Here is a 26,838-nt window from a genome sequence, read left to right on the forward strand (position 1 = left end):
TGGACAGAAGCAGATGGAGGAATAAGAACAAACAATAATATTAGTTCTAATTTGTAAAGCAATTTATGTACATTATCTCACTGGATCAACCGAATTCTGTGCCCTAAGGAAATGAGGGTGGGGAGAGCATGAGCCAGAGCAGATGGTGAAATCTTAGCCCATCTCTCTCCCCGACTGTCTCTGTGTCTGTCACTGTCTCTAGACTTTAATGGGGCTTTCTCTGCCTCCCTGTTTCTGTCCTTCAATGTCTCCCTGTGTGGCTTTGTCCCTCATTGTGGGTCTCTGTCTGATTATCCTTGGGACTGTCTTCTTAGTATCTCCACCCCTTAATCTCCACCCTTAATATTTGCCCCCCTCTCTGTCCTTCGGTGTGGGTCCTTCTGTCTCTGGATGTCTCCGTGCCTCAGTGGGGGTCTCTGTCTGATTATCCGTGTGACTCTGTGCTCTCAGTACACTTTTGTCTCTATCACATATTTTCCCCCCTCTCTGTCCTTCAGTGTGGGTCCCTTGTCTCTGGATGTCTCTGTGCCTCAGTGGGGGTCTCTGTCTGATTATCCGTGTGACTCTGTCCTCTCAGTACCTTTTTGTCTCTATCACATACTTGCCCCCCTCTCTGTCCTGCAGTGTGGGTCTCTCTGTCTCTGGATGTCTCTGTGCCTCAGTGGGGGTCTCTGTCTGATTATCCGTGTGACTCTGTGCTCTCAGTACACTTTTGTCTCTATCACATATTTTCCCCCCTCTCTGTCCTTCAGTGTGGGTCTCTCTGTCTCTGGATGTCTCTATGCCTCAGTTGAGGGTCTCTGTCTGATTATCCGTGTGACTCTATCCTCTCAGTATACTTTTGTCTCTATCACATACTTGCCCCCCTCTGTCCTTCGGTATGGGTCCCTTTTCTCTGGATGTCTCTGTGCCTCAGTGGGGGTCTCTGTCTGATTATCCGTGTGACTCTGTGCTCTCAGTACACTTTTGTCTCTATCACATATTTTCCCCCCTCTCTGTCCTTCAGTGTGGGTCCCTTGTCTCTGGATGTCTCTGTGCCTCAGTGGGGGTCTCTGTCTGATTATCCGTGTGACTCTGTCCTCTCAGTACCTTTTTGTCTCTATCACATACTTGCCCCCCTCTCTGTCCTTCAGTGTGGGTCTCTCTGTCTCTGGATGTCTCTGTGCCTCAGTTGAGGGTCTCTGTCTCTGACTCTTCACTCCTGACTTGGTCTCTCTTGGATACAGTCCATTAAATTCCCCATCCTGGTGACCTATCGGAAAGGGGACTCTGGAGTTAATGACTAAGATGAGCGGCTTTAATGAGAAATCCTCCCAAGAGCCTCCCAGCAGTTTCAGCCTCTACAGGTCAATGACCTACAGCCCTTCCCCTGCCTTCCCAGGGAGGAGGGAAACCAGCCCCTCCAGAAGCTGGCCAGTGTATCCCCAGCTTCCAGCCCTTGTCCTGGCCTGTTGGGTGTCTCTGGGGAACAGAATAGAGCCCTGCACTTGGAATCAAAAAAATCTGTGTTCCAAGGCTACCTCTGACACTACTACTTCAGACAAGACCCCACACTTCTCTCAACCTCTATTTCTTCATCTGTGAAATGAGAGGCTTAGCCTCTGAGGAACCTTCCTATTCCAATTCTGTGATTCTATGAAGCTGTTTATATCCCTGGAGTTTATTATCTCATCATCTGTAAAATGGTACCTATAGTACCTACCTCATGGGGTTCTCATAAGGTTCAAAGAAAATAACGATGCTTGCTGTCTTGGGGAGGGAGAAAAATTTGGAACACAAGGTCTTACAAAAATGAATGTTGTGTTTAACATATATTGGACTACTTGCCATCTAAAGGGGGGGGGAGGAGAGACAAATTGGAACACAAAGTTTTGCAAGGGTTAATGTGGCAGAATTATCCATGCAGATGTTTCAAAAAATAAAAAGCTTTAACAAAGGAAAAAAGAATATAAACAGGTAATTTTCAGAAAAATAAATAAATCAGTTATCTATAACATAAAAAAAAACAAAAATGAATGTTGAAAACCATCTTTATATTTATTTGGAAAAATGAAATACTATTGAGAAAAAAGAGAAAAACAAATATAAAGAATAAAGGGAAAATAAATGAATATAAAGTTATTATTATCAAAGGTCATTTGGAGAAGAGATACCATATTTCCTCTGGCCATCTCTCATGACCCAGCATCTAGGATCTAAGCTAAATCTTGAAGCTAAGTGGCCCAGTAGATAGGGCTCTGGGCCTGGATTCAAGAACACCAAGTTTAAATCTGGCTTTGGATACTTACTAACTTTGTGACTCTGAACAAGTCATTTAACTTCAGTTTGCCTCAGTTTCCTTAACTGTAAAATGGGGATAATAATAACACCTACCTGCCAGGGTTGTTGTGAAGATCAAATATTGAAATAATATTTGTAAAAAAAAAAAAAAACACAGCACAGTGTCTAGCATGTAGTAAAAATTATGTGAATGTTTGGGGGGTTTTCATATTTTTATTAAAGCTTTTTATTTATAAAATATCTACACAAATAATTTTCAATATTCACCTTTGCAAAACCTTGTGTTCCAAATTTTTCCCTCCCTTTTCTCCACCCTCTTCCCTAGATGGCAAACAATCCAATATATGTTAACTATGTGTGATTCTTCTATATATATTTCCACGATTATCTTGCTGCACAAGAAAAATCAGATTGAAAAGAAAAAACATAAGAAAGAAAACAAAATACAAGGAAACAACAACCAAAAAAGTGAAAATACCATGTTATGATTCCCACTCAGTCCCCATAGTTTTCTCTGTGGGTACAGATGGCTCTCTTCATTACAAGACTATTGGAACTGTCCCAAATTACCTCCCTGTTGAAAAGGTAAATGTTTTTTAGCCATTTTTGACTTTTCATGATCCCAAATGGAATTTTCTAGGCAAAGATACTTGCATGGCTTGCTATTTCTTTCTCCAGCTTATTTTACAGATGAGTAAACTGAGGCAAACAGAATTAAGTGACTTGTCCAGGATCACCCAGCTAGTGTCTGATGCCATATTTGAACTCAAAAATATGAGTCTTCCTGATTCAGACCTGAGGCTCTGTGTTCTATGTGCCCCCAGCTGTCCTATATAAATATTAGCTATTATTATTATAACAACTTCTTCCTCTCCGTATATTGTCCTTGCCTAGTCTTGCATGTCATTTTATAATGAAAGTGAGAAAAACAACAATTGCCTAAATGGTCTCTTAGACCCCAGTCTCCCCTTTCCAATTCATCTGGCACAGACTACCAGAGCTCTCTTCCTAATGTACAGGTTTGACTACAGTAACTCCCCTGGTCAAAGACCCCCAATGGCTCCCTATTTTCTAAATGATAAAATACAAACTCCTTAGCCTGGCAATTGCAGCCCTCCACAATATATCACAATCTCACATTTCTAGTCTTCCCCGTCTTTTTCATACACTTTACACTCCAGTCAAACTAGGTGTTTCTCCAATTTGTTGGAAAATAATATGGCTTAGTAGAGATCCTATTGGCCTTTTAAGTCAAAAGGACCTTACTTTATTTCTAACTACCAGTATGAGTTTTAGCAAGAACTTTTCCTCTGCTTGAGCCTCAGTTTTCCCATCTACAAAGAAGGAATAATTTTACTTATACTACCTACCTTATCAGTCTGCTGTAAGGAAAGAAATTGCCATATAGAATAAAATGCAAATGCCTCAGCCTGATACTCAAATTCCTCTTCAATTCCATATTAGTCTTTTTGGTTTTATTTCATGTTAGACCCTTTCCCCATCTAACTTTCTCAGTGAGTTCTTCCCTGAACTCGACATTCTAGGCTCAGGCTCCTTAGCTTCCTTCAAGGCTCAACTCAAGTTCCACGACTTCTATGAAAACTTCCCTGATCTTCCCCAAACTAAGTACTTTTAAAGTAGGCTTCCTTTGGGAAGTGACAGATGCTGGAGTTCCAAGCCATCATTTGGGTGAGAACACTAAGTGGAGAAGAGGAAGACCCCCAAAGGGACCTCTGACATAAGAGCTACATCTATGTACAAGTTAAAATCACTCCCCTCACCTCTCATTGGATATAACCCATTTGAAAGTAGTTTTATATAATTTCTCTTTCATTTTTCCATTCCCAACACCCAGCACTTGTACCTGGTAGTCACTTCACAAGCAGTTGTTGCTTTGAGTTGAGGGCTATTATTCCTATTCCCCCAAGTGACCTAAGATGTCCTTTCTTCCCCTTGAAATTCTCCTCATCAGTGAGGAAAACAAGTCGTTTTCCTGGTAACCCCCCCAAAAAAAGATTTTTAAAACTTCTTTTAAAAAGGGAAAAGAAGAAAGACTACCACAACCAAAGAGGGTTATGCTGGGGTCCTCAAACTTTTTAAATAGGGGGCAAGTTCACTGTCCCTCAGACTGTTGGAGGGCCGGACTATAGTAAAAACAAAAACTTTGTTTTGTGGGCCTTTAAATAAAGAAACTTCATAGCCCTGGGTGAGGAGGATAAATGTCCTCAGCTGCTGCATCTGGCTCAGGCGGTAGTTTGAGGACCCCTGCGGAAGCTAACAGTCAACATATGGGGCCATATCTTCCTGAAAAAGTAAAAGAATTATTCATGGAGTCATAGATATTGGAAATATTAGGGGAGTGAGAGAATAAGCACTTACATAGTGCCTACTGTGTGCCAGTCACACTGCAAAGCTCTTTTTACAATCATTATTTCATTTAGTCCTTACAACAATCCCGAAAGGCAGGTACTATTATGATCCGCATTTTATATTTCTTCATCACTATCTTAAATCTTAACGCAATCAACAGCACAACTGAGACATACAGAGGTTAAGTCACACAGCTAATAAATGTCAGAAACTGAACTTGAACTTGGTTCCTGACTCCAGGTCCAATGCTCTATCCACTATCAGCTGCCTCAAGAGATCTTCAAACAGAATAAATAGACTACTTGCCTTGGAAGATAGAAGTCAAAAAAAAAAAAATTCAGAACTTGTCTTCTAAAAGGTCTATTGAGTCAGCAGCTCTTCCAGCAACCAATTAGGGATGTCTGTACCCATACCTTTTAGCACTGAACCACCTCAAGGCTGGAAGCAGCCAAGGACTTTTGTCCTCTCCAACTTATCCAAATTCAGTCACCAAGTCCCTAGAGTCCTGGGAGGGTTCCAAAGAAGCTCTGGCTATGCCCCCTGGAACGTCCAATCCAATCTCTTCTACATGAGCATTCGTGTGCTGGAGCCAGCTCATATCCACTCCCCAGCTTAGCTCTCCGATTGTTAAATTTTCAGTAAAACCTCAGAAATTGGCAAATATTACAAATCAGGGCTTGATTTTTTTGTTCTGTTGATTGCCTTAAGATTTAAAATAATGATGAAGGAAAAAAATGTTACTAAAGATTAAGCTTAAAACTATGTCCTGCTTTTCAAGGAATTGGTTGTTAAACATTTACTGGCACATTCTCGCTATGGCCAGGGAGCCAGGGGCTGCTGACCTGGGCTCAGTGAGCCAAGACTCAATTCTGAGAAGTATCAGAAGAGCATGGGGTCCCTAGACACACCTCATCCAAATATCCATAGAATGAGTGGCTCTGACCATTCGACCAGTTGAGCAGAGAAGGCAAAGAGGGAAGCCTGTCAGGTTGATGGACAGGACAACCAGACCTTCTGCTATAGACCTGGCTGAGCCCAGGCCACCTAATTTATCTGGACCCACAAAGAAGAGTCAGGCTGCCATCTACTGTCTATAAGGATAGAGACCATCTCCAACCTCCCTGCCTTGAGGTTCTGCTTTTTGCTATCAATCCCTGATCCCAGTTCTGATCACTCTATTATCAACTCCCAGAAACCCTTTCCCTGCTTCCAGCTCCATGCTCCCAATTCCCAGCCTCTTGCTCCCATCACCCTATTCCCAAATCCATTCTCCCATTCCCACATCCATTCTCTCCATTCTCACATCCATTCTCCCCATTCCCTCATCCATTCTTCCCATTCCCTCATCCATTCTCCCCGTTCCCACATCCATTCTCCCCATTCCACATCCATTCTCTCCGTTCCCACATCCATTCTCCCCATTCCCACATTCATTCTCCCTATTCCCAGATCTGCTCCCACCATCCTCTAATGTGGAGATTTGGTGTGAGAAAGGGAACAACCAATTCTCCTTGGGCATGAAGCATTTTGTCAGGAACCAAAGTCAGGATCATTAGCTTGAGGTTTGGAGACTCCATATTCTTTATTTTTAAAAATCTTGACAATCTGCCTGCATTTTTTATTTCCTTCACAAGCTAATTGTACATTATTTCAAAGTCCGATTCTTTTTGTACAGCAAAATAACTGTTTGGACATGTATACTTATATTGTATTTAATTTGTACTTTAACATATTTAACATGTATTGGTCAACCTGCCATCTGAGGGAGGGGGTGGGGGGAAAGAGTGGAAAAATTGGAACAAAAGGTTTTACAATTGTCAGCGCTGTAAAATTACCCATGCATATAACTTGTAAATAAAAAGCTATAATAAGAAAAAAATCTTGACAATGAGTCTTGCCCAATCTTGCCACACCTTTCTCATTTTCTACAATCTTTCAAAGTTGAGTGACAATCTCAGCGATCCCATCTGCCAGGTCCTTCAGCCAAATGCACTTCTGAGTGATGACTCAAACTCACTCAAGGCAGCTAAGAAATCTTGAAATATTTAGATTTCAACTCCCTGGTCACCATTTTATTTAATCTAGCCCCAAAACCATGATTATTAGAAGATAAAACAGGAGGAAAATAAGATCCAAGTTTTAGGGAAAGAGTACTAATTCTAGAACCAGAGGAAATGGGCCTAAATCCTGCCCCTGGTGATTACTAACATTCTGCCTACTTTTCCTCATCTGTAAAATGAGAGAGTTGGATGGATTGCACGACTTCTGAGGCTCCTTCCAGCTCAAAATCCATGACTTTATGACAACTGTCTTCATTCCATCCTCTCCAATAGTGATTCTAGTTCCCTTCTCTCATGCTTCTCTTTCTCCCAACAGACACAGACAGGAGGAAAATGTCCTTTTAGTTGTCCTAATATCCCCAAGCACCAGCTGATTCTGAGCTTTAGCACTGGACACCATTCTTATATGCTTTTTTGTTCACTTTTTTCACTTGTCCTTATTCTACTTGCTACACAAGTTTGTTTTTTTAAGAGTCCCAATCATACAAACACATAATTGTATCCTGCAACACAATTATGTGGACACATCATCATTATTGGAACCCGACCTAGGCAGAACCAAGTTCAAATCCTGGGGGAAATCTCTCTTGAACTTGGTTTTCTCATCTTTAAAATAGGGATAATGAGAGCGCCTACCTGACAGAATTATCATGAGAACCAAATGAGATGTCAATGAAAAGCATTTCTTTGTTGTATGATGTGACCTTCTTGAAGGTACAGACTGACTTTTTCTTCCCTTTATATGCCCAGAGCCTGGTAGGAGCTTAATAAATGTTTACTCATTGACTTTATGGGCTAGCTTTGCAATCCTTAACATGCTATAAAAATTGTAGATATTACAGTTATCAGGATCTACCATTAAATAGGCCAACAAGGTGGTTTCGGTAGATAGAGTACTCAGCCAAGAGTCAGGAAAACCTGAATTCAAACTAGCCTCCAACACTTCCTAGCTGAGTGACTCTGGGCAAACCATTTAATTCTGTTTGTTTCTGTCTCATCTGTAAAGTGATCTTTCCAATATCTTTGCCAACAAAACCCCCAAAATGGAGTCATAAAGAATCAGACACAACTAAATAACAACAAAATATTTTAAATGTAATATAAGTCATCAAAGATTAATTTAATAACAAGACAGTTAATTTTTTTTAAAGCCACATGATATGATGGGCAGATAGCTGGCCTTGGAATTAGAAGGCTCAGTTTTCAAGTTATATTTCTGACACATACTAACCAGATGACCATGGGCAAGTAACCTCCCTATGTCCTGGGCAACTTTCCAAGGTGAAAAATTAAAGAAGCTGCTGATCTCCACTGAAAAATGACGTTTCTCACCAGGAGTTCCCTATGAAGAAGAAATCACAGATCTGTTCCCTAGATAGATAGATAGATAGATAGATAGATAGATAGATGGATGGATGGATGATGGGTGAAGACCATTTGTTAAGAACCCATTACATACAAGGTACTAGGGGTCCAAAAAGAAAAACAATAATCCCTGCCCTCAGGAATCCCATATTCCCCTTGGGAGATAGAACAGGGACATAAATAAGTGGGCTATAAGGTAGAAAGAGAAGTGGGTAAAAAAGGGTCAGAAAAATTGTTCTAAGGAATATTTGAGGAGGTAGAAAGTGCAAATAGGTGCATGAGAGGATGAAAATCAGGAAAAGCTTCATGGAGGAGATGGCACCTGAGCTAAGTAAGTCCTTTTTTAAAAAATGGAATTTGAAAGGCTGAGATAAGAAGGATCCACGTTCCAGACATGGAAGACTGCTTTGCAAGTGCAGGTCAGCAGAAGATGGCAAATCAAATCTGAAACTAACGATGGTAAAGTGGCCCATTCTGACTGGAACCTAGAGTGCATGGAGTAATATAATATGAAATTAGGCTGGAGAAGTAGGTTGGAGCCAGACTGTGGAGGGCCTTCCAAGATCCAGGGCAAGGAGCTTGTATTAAATCCTAGAGACAATAAGTACTGAAGATTTCTAAGTAGGGGAGCGTTATGGTCCAATCTGTACCTTAGAAAAAATAATTTTGGCAATTGTGTGGAGGATGGATTAGAGAAGAGAGAGAGTGAAGATAAGGGAGGAAATTAAGAGACTATTACAATAGTACAGTGAGTGAGGACAAGGGCCTGAACTAGAGAGGGTGACTGAATGAATATAGAGAAGGCAATTAATGGGGGAGATGTGGAGCTGGAATGAACAGGATTTAGGGCCTGATTGGATATGGGGGAATGATAGAAGAGAAAAAGTCAAGGATGACACTGAATGCATGCTTGTGCCCTCTCCAAAAATAGGTTTGTCAGAGAATCAGGTTTAGGAGGGAAGCTGAATAAGGCTGGAAAGTCCACCTGAGAGTCTTTTGTGAGGCAATTTCTCTCTTCTCAGAAACTGGCATTCATGATGGAAGGAGTTGGTACCATTTGTCTTCCCCCACCTTGATTTTGTGGGGAAGCAGACCCAGTAATTTGGATTATCTGGCTCAGCTGCCCCTGAGATAAAGAAATAATCAGAAAGTGAGAGGGTATTCCCTCAAATCCCAAAACCTAATTGGGAGAGAGGGTATTCGCATAAGCAGCACCAAAAATATGGTGCAGAGAAGAAGCAATTCAGCATAAACATCATTAGATTGAAGGCTTCTTGTACTATGCAAAAAAGGTATCTCATAAAAATAAAAAAGGGGGGCAGGATTTTTTTGGCCGAGGCAATTGGGGTTAAGTGACTTGCCCAAGGTCACACAGCTAGGAAGTGTTAAGTGTCTGAGACCTCCTAACTTCAGTGCTGGTGCTCTAACCACTACACTATCTAGCTGCCCCGGGGGCAGGATTTTTATAAGCGGTCTAAAACATTCTCAGAGACTTGGATCCCTAGAAAGGTGACTCCTATCTCAAATTCCAGAAGGAAGCCTGTGAGGCTGTAATTCTAACACTATCACCCACAAGACCTCACCAGCATATGTATCATTAACAGTTGGCTTATAGATTTAATCCGCTTTTAGCAAAGACATTTACTAAGATGGTGTAACAAAAACAGTTGCTATAAACATTGCCCCAAAAACTCTGGGGTACAAAACCCCATAGTATCCATGGAAATATATGGCTCAAACTTACGAGCATAATGACAGTGGGGCACCTGTGTAGGATATGGCAAAGGATAACTCCAAAGTCCTATGTCTTTATGGAGTCCTCACAAAGCTCCCCTTGGGTACAACTCTCTGCTGAGCAAGCCACTTGGCTGGGCTCCTTACCTGAGTCAAAGCCAGTACTCTTCATCATGAAGGGTCATACTCCCTGAAACTGTTGCTTTCCTCAGGGGGTTGTCTTTCCATGTCTCTATCCCCAGCAAGATAGACTGCCTCTGACTGTTCTGTTATCTCCAAAAACAAAGCCAGTGAAAGTAGAAGAGGAAGAACTCCACACCTAACTCAAGAGCCTGGCTCTTCTTCCACTCCTGATCCCAATTCTCCAACTGAACTTTCAGTCTTCCAACTCCAAAAATGATTTTTAGTTTTATACATAGGCCCAAAAGCGAAGACAACTTTTCAGCCAAACACAAGATTGCTTCCTTCTGTAGTACTATTAGTTTTTATCCAATGGCCAAAGTCAAGAATGAGTGAATAAATATTTATTATGCATCTACTATGTGCAAGGCACTGGGCCAACCTATGAATATAAAGGCAAAACTTAGCAGGTGTTAAGAAATCCTCCTATAATTCTACCACAATATGGTTGTGGTCGAGTTATAGGAGAATTTCTTAATAACTATTTTACACTTTGTGATTATATTAATTGAAGGAGGGAGTAAAACCGTTTTTATGACATTAGAGTACTAAAAGAGATGATAGATGTGACTTGTAACTGTCAAGAGCTGGGTAGCATAATTCATCACAAATCCCCTGGAAAAATGGTGGTCCATTGCATTGATCAGAATTCTTAAGTCTTACCAAGTTGCTTGTTTTAACAATATTGTAATTCTGTGAAAATTGTTCTCCTGATTCTGTTCAATTCACTTGCTATCAGTTCATATAAGCCTTCTCAAATTTCTCTGAAATGGTTCCTTTCGCCATTACCTACTATGCAATTTCATTACATTCATATAACATAGTTTAGCCATTTCCTATTACTTTTTCAGTCTTTCTATACTTTAAAGCCCCCACCTCCATCCCATGAACTCTCCAATCTTGTGACTCTGGCCGAATTTTCACTGGCTATGCCTTGTGCCTGGAACTCTCTCCCTTCTCATCTCTGTTTTGTGGCTTGACTTGATTCCTTCAAGTATCAGCTAAAATCTTACTTTCTGTAAAGACATTTTCCTCTTTCCTCTTATTTATGCCTTCTCTCTGTTGATTCTTTCCAACTTACCCTGCATAAAGCTTGTTTGTTCGTAGTCATTGTGTGAGTTGAACTTAGATTTGAACTCCTTGAAAGCTGGAGCCATCATTTAAAATTTATTTGTATCTCTAGTGCTTAGCATAGTGTCTAGCATATAATAGATGCTTAAAAAATAAATGTTCATTGACTGATAATGAATAAATATCCCCTTAGCTGCCTGTATTTTTTTGCCACTACAAAAAAAAGAGCTGCTACAAATATTTTTGCACACATGACTCCTTTTACTTTGATCACTTTGGGTTATAAACAGTAATGGTATCACTGGACCGAAAAGCATGTCTTTTAGTAACTTTGGAAGAATATTTCCAAATAGAATGACTATCAATAAAACAGTTCCACCAACAGGGGATTAGTGAACCTCTTGTCCACCAGCCTCTCCAACATGTGTCACTTGCCCTTTTTGTCAACTTTGCCAATCAGATGACTGTAAGATAGAATCTCATTGTCAGAATTCTTTGAAGAATCATGAACAATAAAAGATATGCCTCAGTTCTAGAAAAGATCAAATAATGTCCCATTTTTCAAAAAGGGAAAGAGAGTAGCATCTGCAAACTATAGAACTGTAAATTAGATTTCTGCTCCTAGGAAAATTCCAAGATTCTAATATTATTAAAGGAAGGGTCAGTGAACAACGAGGGAGGAAAAAAAGCAATGACCTGAAAACATATCAGGAATTATCAAGAATAAATCTCACCAAACTAATTTTCTTTTCTTTTTTTAATTGGATTTGTGATTGTGGGGGTGGGGGAAGAGGGGGGAGAGAGATGGGAAAGGAAGAATAGAAAATTCCTGCTATCTAGTTCTATCATTCTAATCCAGACCTCACTTCTCTTGGAATATGCAGAAAAGAATCCCCAGCTTCACAATACTCCAGGCCTGATTGCCCTTCTCCCCGAGTCTGGCTAGTACCCCAAGCTCTCCTCCCATCCCCAGAAATGGTCCAGATCTCAGATTATCCATGACATCTGTGACTCAAATTTAGACAACAGTCACTAGAACTCAACACAATCCTCCTGGTATGATCTGATCCTAGAAGAAGACAATGGCACTGTCATTTCCCCCATTCCAGACACTGTTCTCTTACTGCAAACCAAGAAAAAATCAATGTGTCAGGGTTTTTTTTTTGTTTGTTTGTTTGTTTGTTTGTTTTTGCCTGCCACGTTCCATTTTTGACTGTATTACATTTGCTGTCCACTAAGACCCTCATATCTTTTTTTCCCTTGAGCTATCATTTATTTAATGCAGGGCAGAGAAGATTATCTGACTGTCCCACTTCCAGCTCTAAGCCCCTTTCCCAACTACCACCCTCCATCCCCTAGTTTTGAAACCCGACTCTATGCCCCAGAGTCATTGACCTCGATCATGTTCTTTTCCTGACATTTAGGCAGCAAAGGTCCCAGCCCTAAAAAAAGCAGGAGAGCAGATTCAGGTAAGGTTAAGGCTCAGGTAAAAGTCAGCAGCCAATGGAAAGCATAGCAATCAGAAGGGCTCCACCTCTGAGACAGGAACACCCAAGCCGTCTTCTCTTTCCCAGGGAAAATGATTTCTCCTGGACTGGAGATGAGTTTAAGCCGTGTTTTCTTTGGCCAGCTGTGGGGAAAGCAGCCCCCTCAGGATCCCTGGTGAAGGAGGAGCCAGCGGCAGGCCAGCCGGCCAGGTAAGTCAGCCCCTACCCCTCTAGCTCCTGGGTCCCCAGCCCTCCAGGCGCCAGGGGTGAGACTCTCCGCGGGCCAGAAAATTGAGAATTTCAGGGACCGCTCAAAAGGACAGAGATGAGATGGAGATCACCTAGTTCAAGGCCAACCTGATCTCTGGGGAAATGGGTTCTAAGGCTCCTGTTCTGATTCACCTAGAGTCAGAAGTCCTGTGAATGGGGGACGGGCAAATGACACCATCTCCGTGGAGCATCTCCAAGTCCAAAGGGGCTGTGAATGAAGCCCCTGCTGGAATATATGCTCCATCTCCCCCTCCCCAAAGCCTGCAGGGCCCAGTCTCTTCTCCGTCCCTCAGGAGAGGGCGAGTAGAGACGTGAGGGATCTGCTCCAGATGCCGGAGCTGGGTGGGACCCGTTCTGCTGGCTCCGCCTGGGCCTGCCCGGTGCAACCTCTTACCCAATGTAGGCTGCACACTGTTTTTCTCCAGGAAACTGAGCTTCACTGAGCTGGGAACCCTGCAGGTATGGGAGGGACCAGGGAGGAGAGGGGAGCCTCCCCTCGTGTTCCCTAAGGAACCCATAAGAAGTTTCCTGTCTCTTGGCTTCCCCCTTTTCCGCCCAAACCTTTAAACAGAACTAAACTAGCAGAACTTGGGATGGAAAGCACTTCTCCTTTAATTCATAATTTTAGCTGATATTTATATAGCATTTTAAGAGTTGAAAAAAAAAAACTTTGATCCTCATAATACTCCTAGGAAGTAGATAGATCTATTATCATCCCCATTTTACAGATGAGGAAACTGAGGTTCATCAAGTGACTTAAATGTTTTAAATCATTTTTCCAGATTCACTCAGATAGTAAAAAGTCTCAGGGAGGATTCAAACTCAGTTCTTCCTAAGAACGCACCACATCTATTCCACCTAAATTTCAAATTGACCCTAAAAACAGTTCTTAACTGAGCTGGAGGTGGGAGCTCCATCCTGGGAGATAAGACAGTTCAGAATGTCCAGTCCCACCTTTCACGCTGTTCCTTTGTACAGACAATCCAAGAAGGCTTCTTGGAAGAAAAGACCTCACACACAATTAATTCAATTCAATTTAGTAAACTTCTATTTAGTAGCCCTGGACTCTGCTCTAGAGAAAGTATAAAGTTTAGAAAAGATTTATTTACTGACCCTCCCCACTCAAAGAGATTATATTTTAGGGTGGGCATGGATAATAATAACTGACACATACATAGTTCATTAAAGTTTACAAAGCACTTTATTTTCATCTTGGAACCTCCCAAGAGACAGCTAATTAAACTCTTTCTTCAATAGCCGAAGAAACAGTCTCACAAAGGCTGAGATCAGCTTAGGGACTCAGCTAATAAGTGTCAGAGTCAATATTTGAACCCATGTTTTCCTGACTCTGAGCCCAGAGCTCTCGTGCCACACAAGAGTAAATGAGGACAGGGCTGGGACAGGATTTCAAGCTGAAAAGTTTAAAATACAGTCAAGACCCCTTTATTTTACAAATGAGAAGACGCATGAAAATGAGGATTTAAATGAGAAAAAGCAGCATAGTGAAGTGGAAAGAACATGGCATTTCAATTCAGTGAACATTTATGAAGCATCTACAATGTGCAATGCACTATATTGGGATACTAACAAGTAATTCAGTGGATAATTGGACTGAAAAAGACCTGAGTTCAAAATCTACCTTCAAACACCTACTAGCTGTGTCACCATAGGCAAGTCATTTAACCTCTGTCTGCCTCAGTTTCTCCATCTGTAAAATGAGCAGAGAAGGAAATGGCAAACCGCTCTATTGTCTGCCAAGAAAATCCCAAATGGAGTCATGAAGAGTCAGTCAGGACTGAAAAATGACTGAATGGGAATAATCTCCCACAGCTGATTCATAGATTAAATGAGACGATATTTGTAAAGATCCTTGCAAATTAAAAGTACTATATAAATTGTAGCCTTTATAATTACAAAGACCAAAAAATGTAGCTCCTACCCTTAGAAAATTTATAATTTACCGAGAAGGGATGCAACTCTCACGCAGATAACATATAATTTCAAGAGACAGTTATCACCAACTGGAAGAACCAAGATGGGCTTCATATAGGAGGCAGCACATGAACCGTGTTTTGAAGGAAGCTCGGGATTCCACCAGACATAAAGAGGAAGTGCATTCCAGACATTTAGGCAAACAAACCTAGTCCAGTCCAGCTCTGAAGCTGAGTGTCCGTGTTGTCCTGTCTGAGCTTCCCACCTGTAAAATGGGATAATAATACCTTCCCTGCTCATCCTTCCACTCCTGCATGGGTTATTGTGAGGCAAATGCTTTGTAAGCCTTGGAGGGCTGCATAAATGGCTGTCATTATTTCATGATCTGCCCCAGGTTCCTCAGGAATGTGAAATCTTAATTGGAAACTCTTTTCATTAATATATCGTCCTGCTGGCACCCAGGACTGTTCTTATTCAGTCCTTTCAGTCATACCCAATTCTCCGTGATCCCAATTGAGAGGTTTTTTTTGGGCAGAGATACTGGAGTAATTTGTCATTTCCTCCTCCAGCTCATTTTACAGATGAGGAGACCGAGGCAGACAGAAGTTAAATGATTTGCCTATGGTAACACATCTAGTAAGTGTTTGAAAGTGAACTTGAATCATTATATACTTCAACAACAATACTATATGATGATCAGTTCTGATGGACGTGGCCCTCTCCAGCAATGAGATGAACCAAATCAGTTCCAATAGAGCAGTAATGAATTGAACCAGCTACACTTAGCAAAAGAACTCTGTGAGATGACTATGAACCACTATATAGAATTCCCAGTCCCTCTTATTTTTGCCTGCCTGCAGTTTTGATTTCCTTCACAGCCTAATTGTGCACTATTTCAGAGTCCGATTCTTTTTGTACAGCAAAATAACGGTTTGGACATGTGTACATATATTGTATTTAATTTATACTTTAATATATTTAACATATATTGGTCAACCTGCCATCTGGGGGAGGGGGTGGGAAGAAGGGGGGAAAATGGAACAAAAGGTTTGGCAATTTTCAATACTGAAAAATTACCCATGCATATAACTTGTAAATGAAAAGCTATAATTTAAAAAAAAAAAGTGAACTTGAACTCAGGAAGATGAGGTCCAGTGCTCTATCCACTTCAACATCTAACCTTTCTTGTGGATAATAATAATAATAACAATTAGTGAAATTTGGAATTTATAAAGATTTGTGATTTGCCTCATCTTCTGAGGTAGGTAGTGCAATTTTCCATTTTTCAGATGAGGAAACTGAGGTTGAGGAGAGAGATACCTGGTGAGTTTTCTATCCTGATTGGAAAAGAAATATCCTCATTAGACCTTAGAAATCATTTAGTCCAACCCCTTCATTTTACACAGGAGGAAACTGAGGCCCAGAGAGAGTATTCACCCAAGGAGTAAATGGCAGAGTCAGCATCCTCTTGGCTTTAAACCCCAGTCTCTTTCTATGATATCACATTACTGCCAATAGACTTTGTGAGAACCTTGTCTGTACCTAGTGCCTGACTCTGGGTTGGACTGTATAATGAAAAGAGCAATCTGAGCCAGAACAAGCTTCTCTATGTAATGGGCAGGTATGTTTCACTTTACGCAATAGGTAAGTTTCTTAATGGTATTTTGGATTTTTATAAACAGTTATTGTAAAAGCAATAAAATTAATTACTTGAAGAAATCACATAGTAATTATTTTAAAGTAAACAATCATGTTGTCCCCCATTTCTTTTTACCAGAATTCTCAGCGTCAGGGTTTGCTGTGTTTAAATATGGTCTACCTGGATGAGGCAATCCCTCCTCCCTTTCCTGGGATCTTGTCCAAAGGAAATGACTCTGCTAGAGTTGACAGCACTCAGCCAGGAACCTAATAAAGTACTAAGAGCTTACATTAATTTGGGACTTCAAATGTGTCAAATTGGTTTAGAACTCGGGTCTTCTCAAATTCAGGTCCAGTACTTTAAATCCCAGCTGTTGAAAGTAAAAAGTATTGTGAGCAGTAAATCGTGTTCTTTCTACTGCATTTTACTATCTACCTCCAGTAAATTAAAATACAAAAATTCAGCGTGTGAAAAGAAATTTGACCTGAATTTTTGTCACAACCCAGATACTAATCCATTGTATGACCTAAATAAATTATTTAAACTCTTAAAAAAAATAATGGGGGGCTTCAAGGTTAAAAAGCACTTTCATTACAACTACCTAGTGAAGTAAGCAATAGAAATATATTATTATGCCCATTTTACAGATGAGGAAGCCGAGGCTCAAAGGGAGTAAATGTTAGAAGCAGTCAGTCTCCTGACTCCCGGTCCTACGACCTTTCCCTCCACTGAGCAGCCTCTCTGCCCCTTTTCGGGAAAAAAAAAAAAAATCCCTTAAGCCTCTGGCCTGGAAAGCCATCCCCGTTTTGACTCAACCCAAGATTTCCCTAGTCAGTCCTCATCTTGTTCCCCTGCAGCAGCCGCCGAGTTTCTGAGGGACAATGAATTGGGGAGTCTTCGAGGGACTGTTGAGCGGTGTCAACAAATACTCCACAGCTTTCGGCCGCATCTGGCTCTCTCTGGTCTTCATTTTCCGCGTGCTGGTCTACCTGGTGACCGCTGAGAAGGTGTGGAGCGATGACCACAAGGACTTCGACTGCAACACGCGCCAGCCGGGCTGCTCCAACGTCTGCTACGACAACTTCTTCCCCGTCTCCCACGTCCGGCTGTGGGCCCTGCAGCTCATCCTGGTCACATGCCCCTCGCTGCTAGTGGTCATGCATGTGGCCTACCGGGAGGCCCGGGAGCGGAGACACCTGGAGCAGGTGGGCGCAGGTGGCTGGCGCCTCTACCCAAACCCGGGCAAGAAGCGCGGAGGGCTCTGGTGGACTTATGTCTGCAGTTTGGTCTTCAAGGCTGCGGTCGACTCCGCATTCCTCTACGTGTTCTACCGCTTCTACCGGAACTACATGCTCCCGCGTGTGGTCCTTTGCAGCGAGGACCCCTGCCCCCACACCGTGGACTGCTTCATCTCCAAGCCCACGGAGAAGAACATTTTCACACTTTTTATGGTGACTACCGCTATCATCTGTATCTTGCTTAACTTGTTAGAACTAGGTTACTTGATCAGCAAGAGATGCTGGGAATGCCGGGGGGGCGGGAGAAGAGATACCAAGAAGGACTTACTGACCGGGGGTGACCTCATCTTCCTGGGCACAGATGCCACGCCAGCCCTTCTGCCCTTTTCTTCTGATTCCCCGCGAGACCAGGTGAAGAAAACCCTGGTATAAAGAACTGCCTGGTGGGCATTCTGCAGCAGCACTGGGCACAAAATTAAAAGGGCACAGCGCTGAGTGAAGACCAAGGACCAGACTGGTGTACCGCCAAAATGCCCCACTTGGGGGCCATAAATATCTCTGGGAGAGACCCTCACTGGTTCATCTGGTTCTAGAAATGCCAGTGTCTCCGGCAAAAGGAGGCATCGGATGGGGGGAAGGATGGGTAGACTGGGCAATGGTGAAGTTCCCCTCAGGAAGTCCTTTCTGGGAGTCAAGCCTCCATCCTCACTGCCCCAGTCCATTACAGGGTTAACCCATAGGGTTACAGCCAAAGAAAAATCGAACAGTTGGGCCCACTTTGTCTGCCATTATACCATTATGACACGGCACCATCAAGAGCTTTCACAGCCTTCACAGTCAGACATTCCCGAGGAACAGAGTCCCACCAAAGCTCCCCCAGCTTATTCCCAGAAGGGGGAAGTCGGGCTCGAATCCCGTCACACTCCAGCTGGAGCCAATCAATCCTTTCCGCCTCCCAAAATTCCTTCTCTTCAGCAGAGCGCAGATGTCTCTGTGCCCTGCCCTCTCCACCCCCAAGCTTCACCGGTCCCAACGACAGTTAGTGCTCTGTCCGACCCCGCAGGTGCTGGCTGTTCTAGTGAATCATTGAATTATCGGAGCCGGAAGGGCCCACAAAGATAAAGGAGCCCAACCCAAGTCTATAACGCTTCTCCTGTCCTTCCCCCACCCCTACATCAACCCCACATATTTTTATAAGCCTGATTAGGAGATATATTGGGAAGATGGACCCTCTCAGAGCTGCGGTGCCCCAAGGTTCCTCAGTTTCTCAGTTTCCTTGTGATGAGCTCTCTGATTCTTCTCTTTGCTAATAATACTGCTTGAATTTGAAACTCTAAGGGGAAAAAATGCTTTAAAAATGTTTACATGTAATTGATAAAAATAAAATTAAAATTAAACGTTAAAAAATAAAATACTGCTTGATAACTGGTTGAACTGATCCAGTGAGATGTGTCTGAAGGGAAAGGATGAAGCAGTAGGTTGACTTGGAGAAATGAGGCATGAAAGAGCATAAGCAAACGCTATCTTGAGCTAGTTCCCTGCAAGAAAAGGAGGACAGAACTAGAATCTGGAAGCCAGAAGTTCCCACAAAATTCCAGAACTTGAGAGTCAAAAGACTCTTTAGAGACCACTTGGTCTAAGCCCCTCATTTTAGGGATAAAGAAAATGAGGTTCAGACCCAAAAAGGAATTTGACCAAGGTCACTCAGCAAGTTATCATGAGAATCAAGACAATCCAGGTCTTTTGATCTCAAATCAAAAGTTCATTCCACTGGACTTTGTAATCTTCCTCTTGTAGCCTGAAACCCTTCCCTGAATTTTCCAGAACTGACTGAGAGGAGAGCCTTCTCCAATCTCTGCCCACTCTCATGACCGCTCACTCCCCTCACTTTGCTTAACCTGCCAAAAGAGAAGTGGATCTTCCAACAAAACCAAAAAGGAAAGGGCAAAAATATTCATCGTGCTGAGGGATGCACCTTGTGGGGACTCTTGTCTCCTCAGATGATACACTACACTAAACCTGTCCTAATTCTCCTGTGAAACACTCTAAGAACCACCATCCTGACTGTGAGAGCAATACTTTATATTCTGTCTAGTGACTTTTTCGATGTTATCCATATATCCTAAACAACACAGGGAGGATTTGAACCCAGGTCTCTAGACTCCAGAATTGTTGTGCTCTTTCCTCTCTACCATACCTGTCACATCTGAATGCATATTTTCAGTGACTAAAATACAACCCCATTAGCCAAGTTCCAACCCATCCCCAGTTCCCAAATTCCCCTCATCAAGGAAAATCTGTGGGAAAAAATTCTCTGTACACACAGGAACAATTATAATACAGTATTTCTCATATAAGTATTATTTTTGGCACTTTCCACGTGGCAGAGTAACGAAAGTGTTATTTACCCTTTAGGGTGGATGAAGAGGAAACCGAGACTCTAAGAGTTGCCTAAAGTCACTACAGCTAACACACATGGGAGTTTAGAGGAGGGAAAGTTCTAACAGATGAATAATCCAAGAAAACGGGGGCCATTGGAATGCAGACTCCAGGCAGTGAACTTGTCGAAATGATTTGAATTCCCTTTACTGGCAGAGGCACTTCCCTGCCCTGGGGGCCAAGGCAGAAACCGAAGTTAACAGAAACTGATAGACAGAAAAGTACCCGTGTGCCCCGGGAGGCCCATAGCATTGGAAAGTCCCCGCCCCTACCTGCCTACCTGACAGCCCTGGGAGCGGGAGCGGAGCGGCAAAACCCCAGTGTTTGCTCTGTCTCAGTGCCCATATTGCCTGCCCATCCACCCACTGCCCCAACAAGGTGTCTTGGCTCATTGGTCCTGGCTGCTCCGCCCAGCAGGTGATGTGCCTGAGTGGGACAAAAGCTCAAGGGAGGCCCTTAGGCAGACACCGGAGACCTCAGGGGTGGTTCTCACTCCGGCTGCAATTCCAGGTTTGGGCTCCAGCTCTTCAGAAAATGGGCCAGAGGACAGCCTGTTGGGTCCGGAACAGGTGAGACAGCCTAACGTGGGGAAGGCAGAGACCAGGGTGGGGACAGGACTGGAGCAAAAGGGACTGGCAATAGGGAAAAAGAATTACCCAAGAGCAGGAGCAACAGGGGAATGGGGATAGGAACAGAGGAAGAGGATCTGGACCAGAGTGAACAGAATAAAAGCTTTGCAGAGCTTGAGCTTGGACCACCAGAGGTCTGGGAGATACCTGGCAAAACTTAGCCCATTTAGAGAGCAAAAGGAGCTGGGTCTTGGCCATTGCCCAAACATGTCTCCCATCCTTGGAGCAGAGCTCATCGTGGTACATGCATTCAGCTCTCTCAGTTCACTTCTTCCCCATTCTCTAAGAATTGTAGGGATGGGATGAGAACAAAAGAGAGCTGTGATTTCAGAACAAGGAATCAGAATGTGGATCTGGGACCCGGACAGAAATTCTTTTTGGCAATGAGCAAACCTGACCAGATCTATCAAAGTATTTAGCAGAGGAATGACCTTTAAAATAATCTAATCTAATCCCCTCGATTTATACAAGAAGAAATTAAAAATCTAGAGGGGTGATGTGGTTTGCCCCAAGGCAAATCACACCAGGAAGAAAGAACTAGGCACAAGGGAGGATCTTGAAAAAATAGATAAATAAAATAATATCTCAAGAATGGCTCCACCACAGGAGCATTTCCAGAATCTAGTTCCCCAGCCCAGAAGCATTGCTGTTATTCAACTATATTTGACTTTTTGTAACCCAAATTGTAGCAAAGATACTGGAGTGGTTTGCCATTTCTTTCTCCAGCTCATTTTACAGATGAAGAAACTAGGCAAAAAAGGGTAAGTGACCTTCTCAAGGTCACATGGCTAGTGTCTAAGGCTAATTTGAACTAAGGCCTTCCTAACTCCAGATCCAGTGTTCCGTCTGCTGTGCCACCTCAATGTCTAGAAAATAAAAAGGAATAGAGTCATAGGAAATCCAGAAGTCCCTTTCTTTTGGTCTGGGATACAGTAGGGGATTGTTGGGAGTGGGAAGAAAGCGGTTTATTCTCTTTTTTCATGTTCTTAGGGTCATTCAGATGTTCTTAATTGTTTTGTATGTCATAAAAACCTTGGGCAGTGTGTGGTAAGGCTGATGAATCCCCTCTCATAACCATGAAGTTCTTGTTTTAAATTTGGAATTTAAGGAAATATTTAATTTCATTTAGAGACTAGCAGAAAATAAAAGTCATTTCCTATCCAAGTTTCTGAGCCCCTGAATGTCTATTCATTGGTCTTTTGGAGGGAGTCTATAGGCCCCAAGTTAAGAACTCTTGGACCAAAGTGAGTCTGTGAGCCTGGAGACCTCACAAGAAAGACAGTGATGTGGGAATTAATCATTGGGGATTGTTGGGGGGAGATATTAGGGGAGCAAGAATTGATTATAAACATGTAATAAATACCTACTATGTGCCAGATACTGTACTAAATTCTGGGAATACAAATATGAAAAAGAGATTTTTGCCCTCAAGGAACTTACAATCTAACAAAAGAAATAATGCACAATAAAGAAAGTTGAACGGAAAAAGAGAGAAGGAAGAAGGAGTTTTCATAATCATGAAATGATGTTAAAGGTACCTGAAATTTCCATGCCTTTGCTCAGCCCCAAGCAGGGAACATATAACACAAAACATATTCCTACTGTCTTTCTTTTTAGCTCACCAGTTGGGTGACCTATTTTTATTAACCCTGCACTTGAATTATCTAGGATATCTTGCTAATTGGGAGTAGATGGGACTAAAATGTGGTTCCTTCCATATTAGGTGATTCAAGGTTCAAGCATCTTCTGCAGCCCCTGTTGGGGACTTGGACAGCATGAACTGGGCATTCCTCCAGGGCCTCCTGAGTGGGGTCAACAAGTATTCCACCATCCTCGGCCGAGTCTGGCTGTCAGTGGTACTGATATTTCGAGTGCTGGTCTACGTCGTAGCAGCAGAGGAAGTGTGGGATGATGACCACAAAGACTTTGACTGCAACACGCGCCAGCCGGGCTGCGCCAATGTCTGCTACGACCACATCTTCCCCATCTCCCACGTCCGCCTGTGGGCCCTGCAGCTCATCCTGGTCACTTGCCCCTCGCTGCTCGTGGTCATGCACGTAGCCTACCGGGAGGAGCGGGAGCGGAGGCACCGGCTAAAGCACGGCCCCCAGGCCAGACCCCTCTATGGAAACCCAGGGAAGAAGCGGGGAGGTCTCTGGTGGACCTACCTACTAAGCCTGATATTCAAGGCTGGCGTGGATGCCGGATTCCTGTACATCTTCCATCGCCTCTATCAGAATTACGACATGCCCCGTGTGGTCCACTGCTCTGTGGACCCCTGCCCCAATGTGGTCGATTGCTTCATCTCGCGACCCACAGAGAAGAAGATCTTTTCCTATTTCATGGTTGCCACGGCCGTGATCTGCATTCTGCTCAATCTGGGGGAGGTGTCCTACCTGATATGCAAGAGATGTCAAGAGGCCCTAGGTCCCCAGAACTCTAACCATCGGAAGCATCGAAAGCATGGCCACAATGGCCCCTTGGGGGCCCTGCAGGATGCTTGTCCCCCTTATGCTCCCTCCCAGGCTTTGCAACAAGATAACCCCACCAGGGAGATCACATTGCCTTGTTAAAGACTCTGAAAAGACAGGATAGTCATTGAAAAGCCCTGGTTCTGGAGTTCAAAGAACTGACTTCTATACCTGGGCAAGTGCCTTTTCTAGTCCTAAATTTTGTCATCTGGATAATGAAATTCAGATTGGACTAGATTATATCGCAGTAAGGTTCCTCAAACCTATGAGTCTATGATGTGATAATGACAGCAATACAAGTATCATGGAGGGGAGGGATGGGTGGATGAGCCATTACTCCTCTCCTTCTAATCAGTTTGGCCAGCCCCCTCACTTAAGTAAGCAGCAGACCCCTTGGAAGAGTAGGTGGAGTAAAGACAAACCCACTCCTAGCAACAGAACTCATTCCTGGAAGGGCACAGAGCTAAATAACAAAAATGTCAGCTTCCTTCCCCTTAGGAACTCTCCCCTCCATATGTCCCACGGGAGAAGTTAGTGGAGGGAGTGTGGGAAGGATGTCACCATGAGGAGGTGAAGACTTACTCCGGAGCTGGGCTGGGACCTCATGTGTATGTGCACCCATAAAGGGAAAGGATTCCGAATAAAAGCACTTGGCAAATAGACCTTGCCTTGGAACCCAAGTCAATAATACTTAAAGTAATTCACCCCTATCTCCTAGGGAGCAAACTCCTGGAGATGTGGGATAGATGGAAGGAGAGAAGTAGAGATCACTTCCTACAATTAAAGTTGTCCACTTCTGGAAGGGGCTTCCTTGGGAAGCAATGGATTCTTCCACAAATACACACTGGATATCTTCAAGCAAAGACTGGTTTGGGAACTGCTTTCTGGGTCACTTTGGAGAAGATTACCTCTGAGGTCTTTCCAGATCTGAGCTTCCTGGAAAGAAATGTCCCTTGTCTACTTCTTTGGAGTCTGGATGATGTCATGACCTAAAGAGGGCCAAGTCAATATTTCTCTTTGGATCAAGGTGTGCCCCTCTCAGCTAGCAAAGGACAGAGAAGGTGGAGGAGATCCCATCAGCTAAGGGACAGGTTCCAAATGGCTTCCTAGACTTTGTCCCAAGATAGAGTTTAAAGAGGAGAAAATCTGGGAGAAACCATCAGACAGACACCCATGCCCACAACCCTTCCCTCTGCCTAGCTCACTATCCACCACAGGCTGGGATGTGCCTCTCTGTAGATGACTCAGCCTTGAGGATGGAAAGGGACACTTGGGGAGAGACAGTATTGGAAAGACAGGGAAGGAGAGAGAGAGAAAAGCAGGTCACATCCCGAGATCAGAGAACTACAATTCCACTATCATTTGTTATTTGCTTGTTTTCTTCAGTGGGGTATGAAGGAAGATAACAAGAAAAGTGAAATAAGGATACAGTTCTCAAAAGAAAAAATGAGAACAGAAGGAATCCTGAACAAACTGGACAGCTTTGAAAGTTACATATTGTATTTGTTATATAATTTTTTCTAAAAAAAAAAAACAAGCTCTACATAATAGAAATGAGCTTTTTATGTATATTCTTCTTCCATTTTACAATATATGTGAAAATACTCATTTTATTTGTTTTTTGTTAAATCAAAATTATTTAAAAATAAAATGGAGATTTTTTTTTAAAAAAAAGATATAGTTCTTTTTGTCCAAAAACAGCTGTACTAGGATGGGATGGAAGGGAGAAAGAAATGGAAGGGAAGGGCATTTGGGGGAACAGATCAATGGCATCAGAAATCTAATGACTTGCCCAAAATTGAGCTCTTTATGCTCCAAACAATTAGTATTGCTGGGCCCTGGCCCAAGAAACCCCTCATGGACAAAATCGAAGAATTGGAAAGACCTCAGAGGACATCTAGTCCAATTCACACCTAAAAAGGAATTCCCCCTACTATCCCCAACAAATGGTCATCCAGTTCTATTAAAGATCTCATATGATGGAGAACCTACTACTTCTTTTTATTTAACAAAAGCTCTAATGTTTTCCCCTTAAAATTTCTCTGAATCTTTATCACCACCATCCCTTTATCCAATGATTATAACAACATCAGCACATTTATAAAACTTTACAATTTATAAAAGGCAGTCATTTGAAAACAACTGGCAAGGCAGGTAGCACAAGTAAGTAGTATTACCCCATTTTATATATGTTGAAACCAAGGTTCTAAAAATCCTAGTGACATGCCCATGGACATACCTGGGGAGAGAGTCACTGGGCCTCTCATTAAAGAAGGGAGTGACAGTCCCCATCACATCCTTTTTCTCCCACTTGAGAAGCTGGGGAATGCTCCACTGGAATCTTGAGCTCAGTCCCTATTTACTTTATGGATCAGTAAAGATGGTTATTTGGACTAATCTACATACATACACACACACACACACACATATACATACATACACAGAGCTCCAGGGAAGATGGTTCCTTTTATTTAAAAGAAAATATATATATATATTAATGTATTTTCTTTGGGGATCTGTTACATTTTCCTCAATATGCTTCCCTTTTTCACCTCCTAAAGAGTCATCCATTATAACAAAGAATTTTTTTTAAAAAGAAAGAAAGCGGGGACAGGGACCTGCAAAACCAATCATTCTGACAATATGTGTCATGCTACACTACCAAGGACCCCACCTCTGCAAAGGAATGGCAGGAGTAATTTCTCAGATCTTTTCTCAGGGACCACCCTTGTGTTTTGTCACTTGCAAACTTCCTTTTAATTTGTATTATGATGGTAGTTCTGTCCATTTACAATGCTGTTGTCATCTATAGTTTTCTTCGATTTCCCTGCATCCAGTTCACATAAATTTTCCATGCTTCTCTGAGTCCACCATATTCACTACATGTTTCTTTCAGGTTCATGGGAACTTTCCAAAGGGTATCTGCCCTTTTTGAGCCAAGCACAAAGCTTAGCTATCCCCTTTTTGGCCCAAACTCAGCCCTTCTACCCACGAGTGCCCTGGGGAAGGACAAGAGCCCTGCCTAGTCCCTTCGTTCTGCCTAAAAATATCCCCAGGATCCGAGGTGATCAGGTAGACCCAGGCTCTCCATCCCAGGCCACGGCGATGGAGCTTCAGAGCCGGAAACACTGGATTTGTGAGTGACCTTCCTCCCCCATACAGCTGCAGATGGCTGAATCAGACAGCTGCCCCAATTTCACACCCACTGATTACAAGTATACCCACCCCCAGATGACTTCTTCCAGCAGGCTTCCTGTAGAAGGCACACCTGAGCCCCTGCAAAGGGCGTGGCCAGTCCGGACTTATCCCCAGTTGTGCTGGAACGAGGCTGAAAAGTGAGTGCTCATTTATGGAGGGACGGACAAACACTAGTGCTGGATCTTTTGAGCATGGAAGAAGTCCCTGAATGAACTGTCCCTGATTATTCTTAACAGGCTTCCTGGAGGAGAAGGAACATTCCTCTGCAGACTCTAGAACTACAGACACAGAAGGGCGGACTTAGCCCTGGATTTCCACCCCTTCCTTTCTAAGATTGGTCCTTTGTGGGTTACCTGCAGTAGCTCCACCTCCTTAAGATGAAGGGAATTGGGTAAAGTCGGGGATTTGAAATTTGTCCTAAGCCAAACTTTAGTGGTAGGGGTGACAGTCAATGAAACCACCTGATTTTCTTTCT

General features: G+C 42.8%; 2 protein-coding genes across 3 annotated transcripts; both read left to right on the forward strand.

Moving 5' to 3' along the window:
* The first annotated feature begins 12,600 nt into the window (after positions 1 to 12,600).
* On the forward strand, positions 12,601 to 19,038 carry GJB5 (gap junction protein beta 5). Of its 2 annotated transcripts, XM_051987637.1 has the most exons (3): positions 12,601 to 12,757; positions 16,156 to 16,370; positions 17,246 to 19,038. In XM_051987637.1, the coding sequence occupies exon 3, from the start codon at positions 17,270 to 17,272 to the stop codon at positions 18,056 to 18,058; it is 789 nt and encodes a 262-aa protein (XP_051843597.1). In that variant the 5' UTR covers positions 12,601 to 12,757; positions 16,156 to 16,370; positions 17,246 to 17,269; the 3' UTR covers positions 18,059 to 19,038. The 2 variants fall into 2 exon arrangements, with proteins under 2 accessions (XP_051843597.1, XP_051843596.1); XM_051987636.1 differs by lacking the exon at positions 16,156 to 16,370.
* Positions 19,039 to 19,446: 408 nt separating this feature from the next.
* On the forward strand, positions 19,447 to 24,839 carry GJB4 (gap junction protein beta 4). The gene is made up of 2 exons (XM_051987638.1): positions 19,447 to 20,634; positions 22,418 to 24,839. Exon 2 carries the CDS (start codon positions 22,470 to 22,472, stop codon positions 23,265 to 23,267), a length of 798 nt encoding a protein of 265 aa, XP_051843598.1. The 5' UTR covers positions 19,447 to 20,634; positions 22,418 to 22,469; the 3' UTR covers positions 23,268 to 24,839.
* Positions 24,840 to 26,838: the final 1,999 nt, after the last annotated feature.

This window comes from Antechinus flavipes, chromosome 3, assembly GCF_016432865.1.
Source record: "Antechinus flavipes isolate AdamAnt ecotype Samford, QLD, Australia chromosome 3, AdamAnt_v2, whole genome shotgun sequence".
NCBI lineage: Eukaryota > Metazoa > Chordata > Mammalia > Dasyuromorphia > Dasyuridae > Antechinus > Antechinus flavipes.

What these genes read in the sequence shown, in the direction of transcription:
- GJB5 (XM_051987637.1), top strand. Translation starts at nt 17,270, where the DNA reads ATGAATTGGGGAGTCTTCGAGGGACTGTTGAGCGGTGTCAACAAATAC.
- GJB4 (XM_051987638.1), top strand. Translation starts at nt 22,470, where the DNA reads ATGAACTGGGCATTCCTCCAGGGCCTCCTGAGTGGGGTCAACAAGTAT.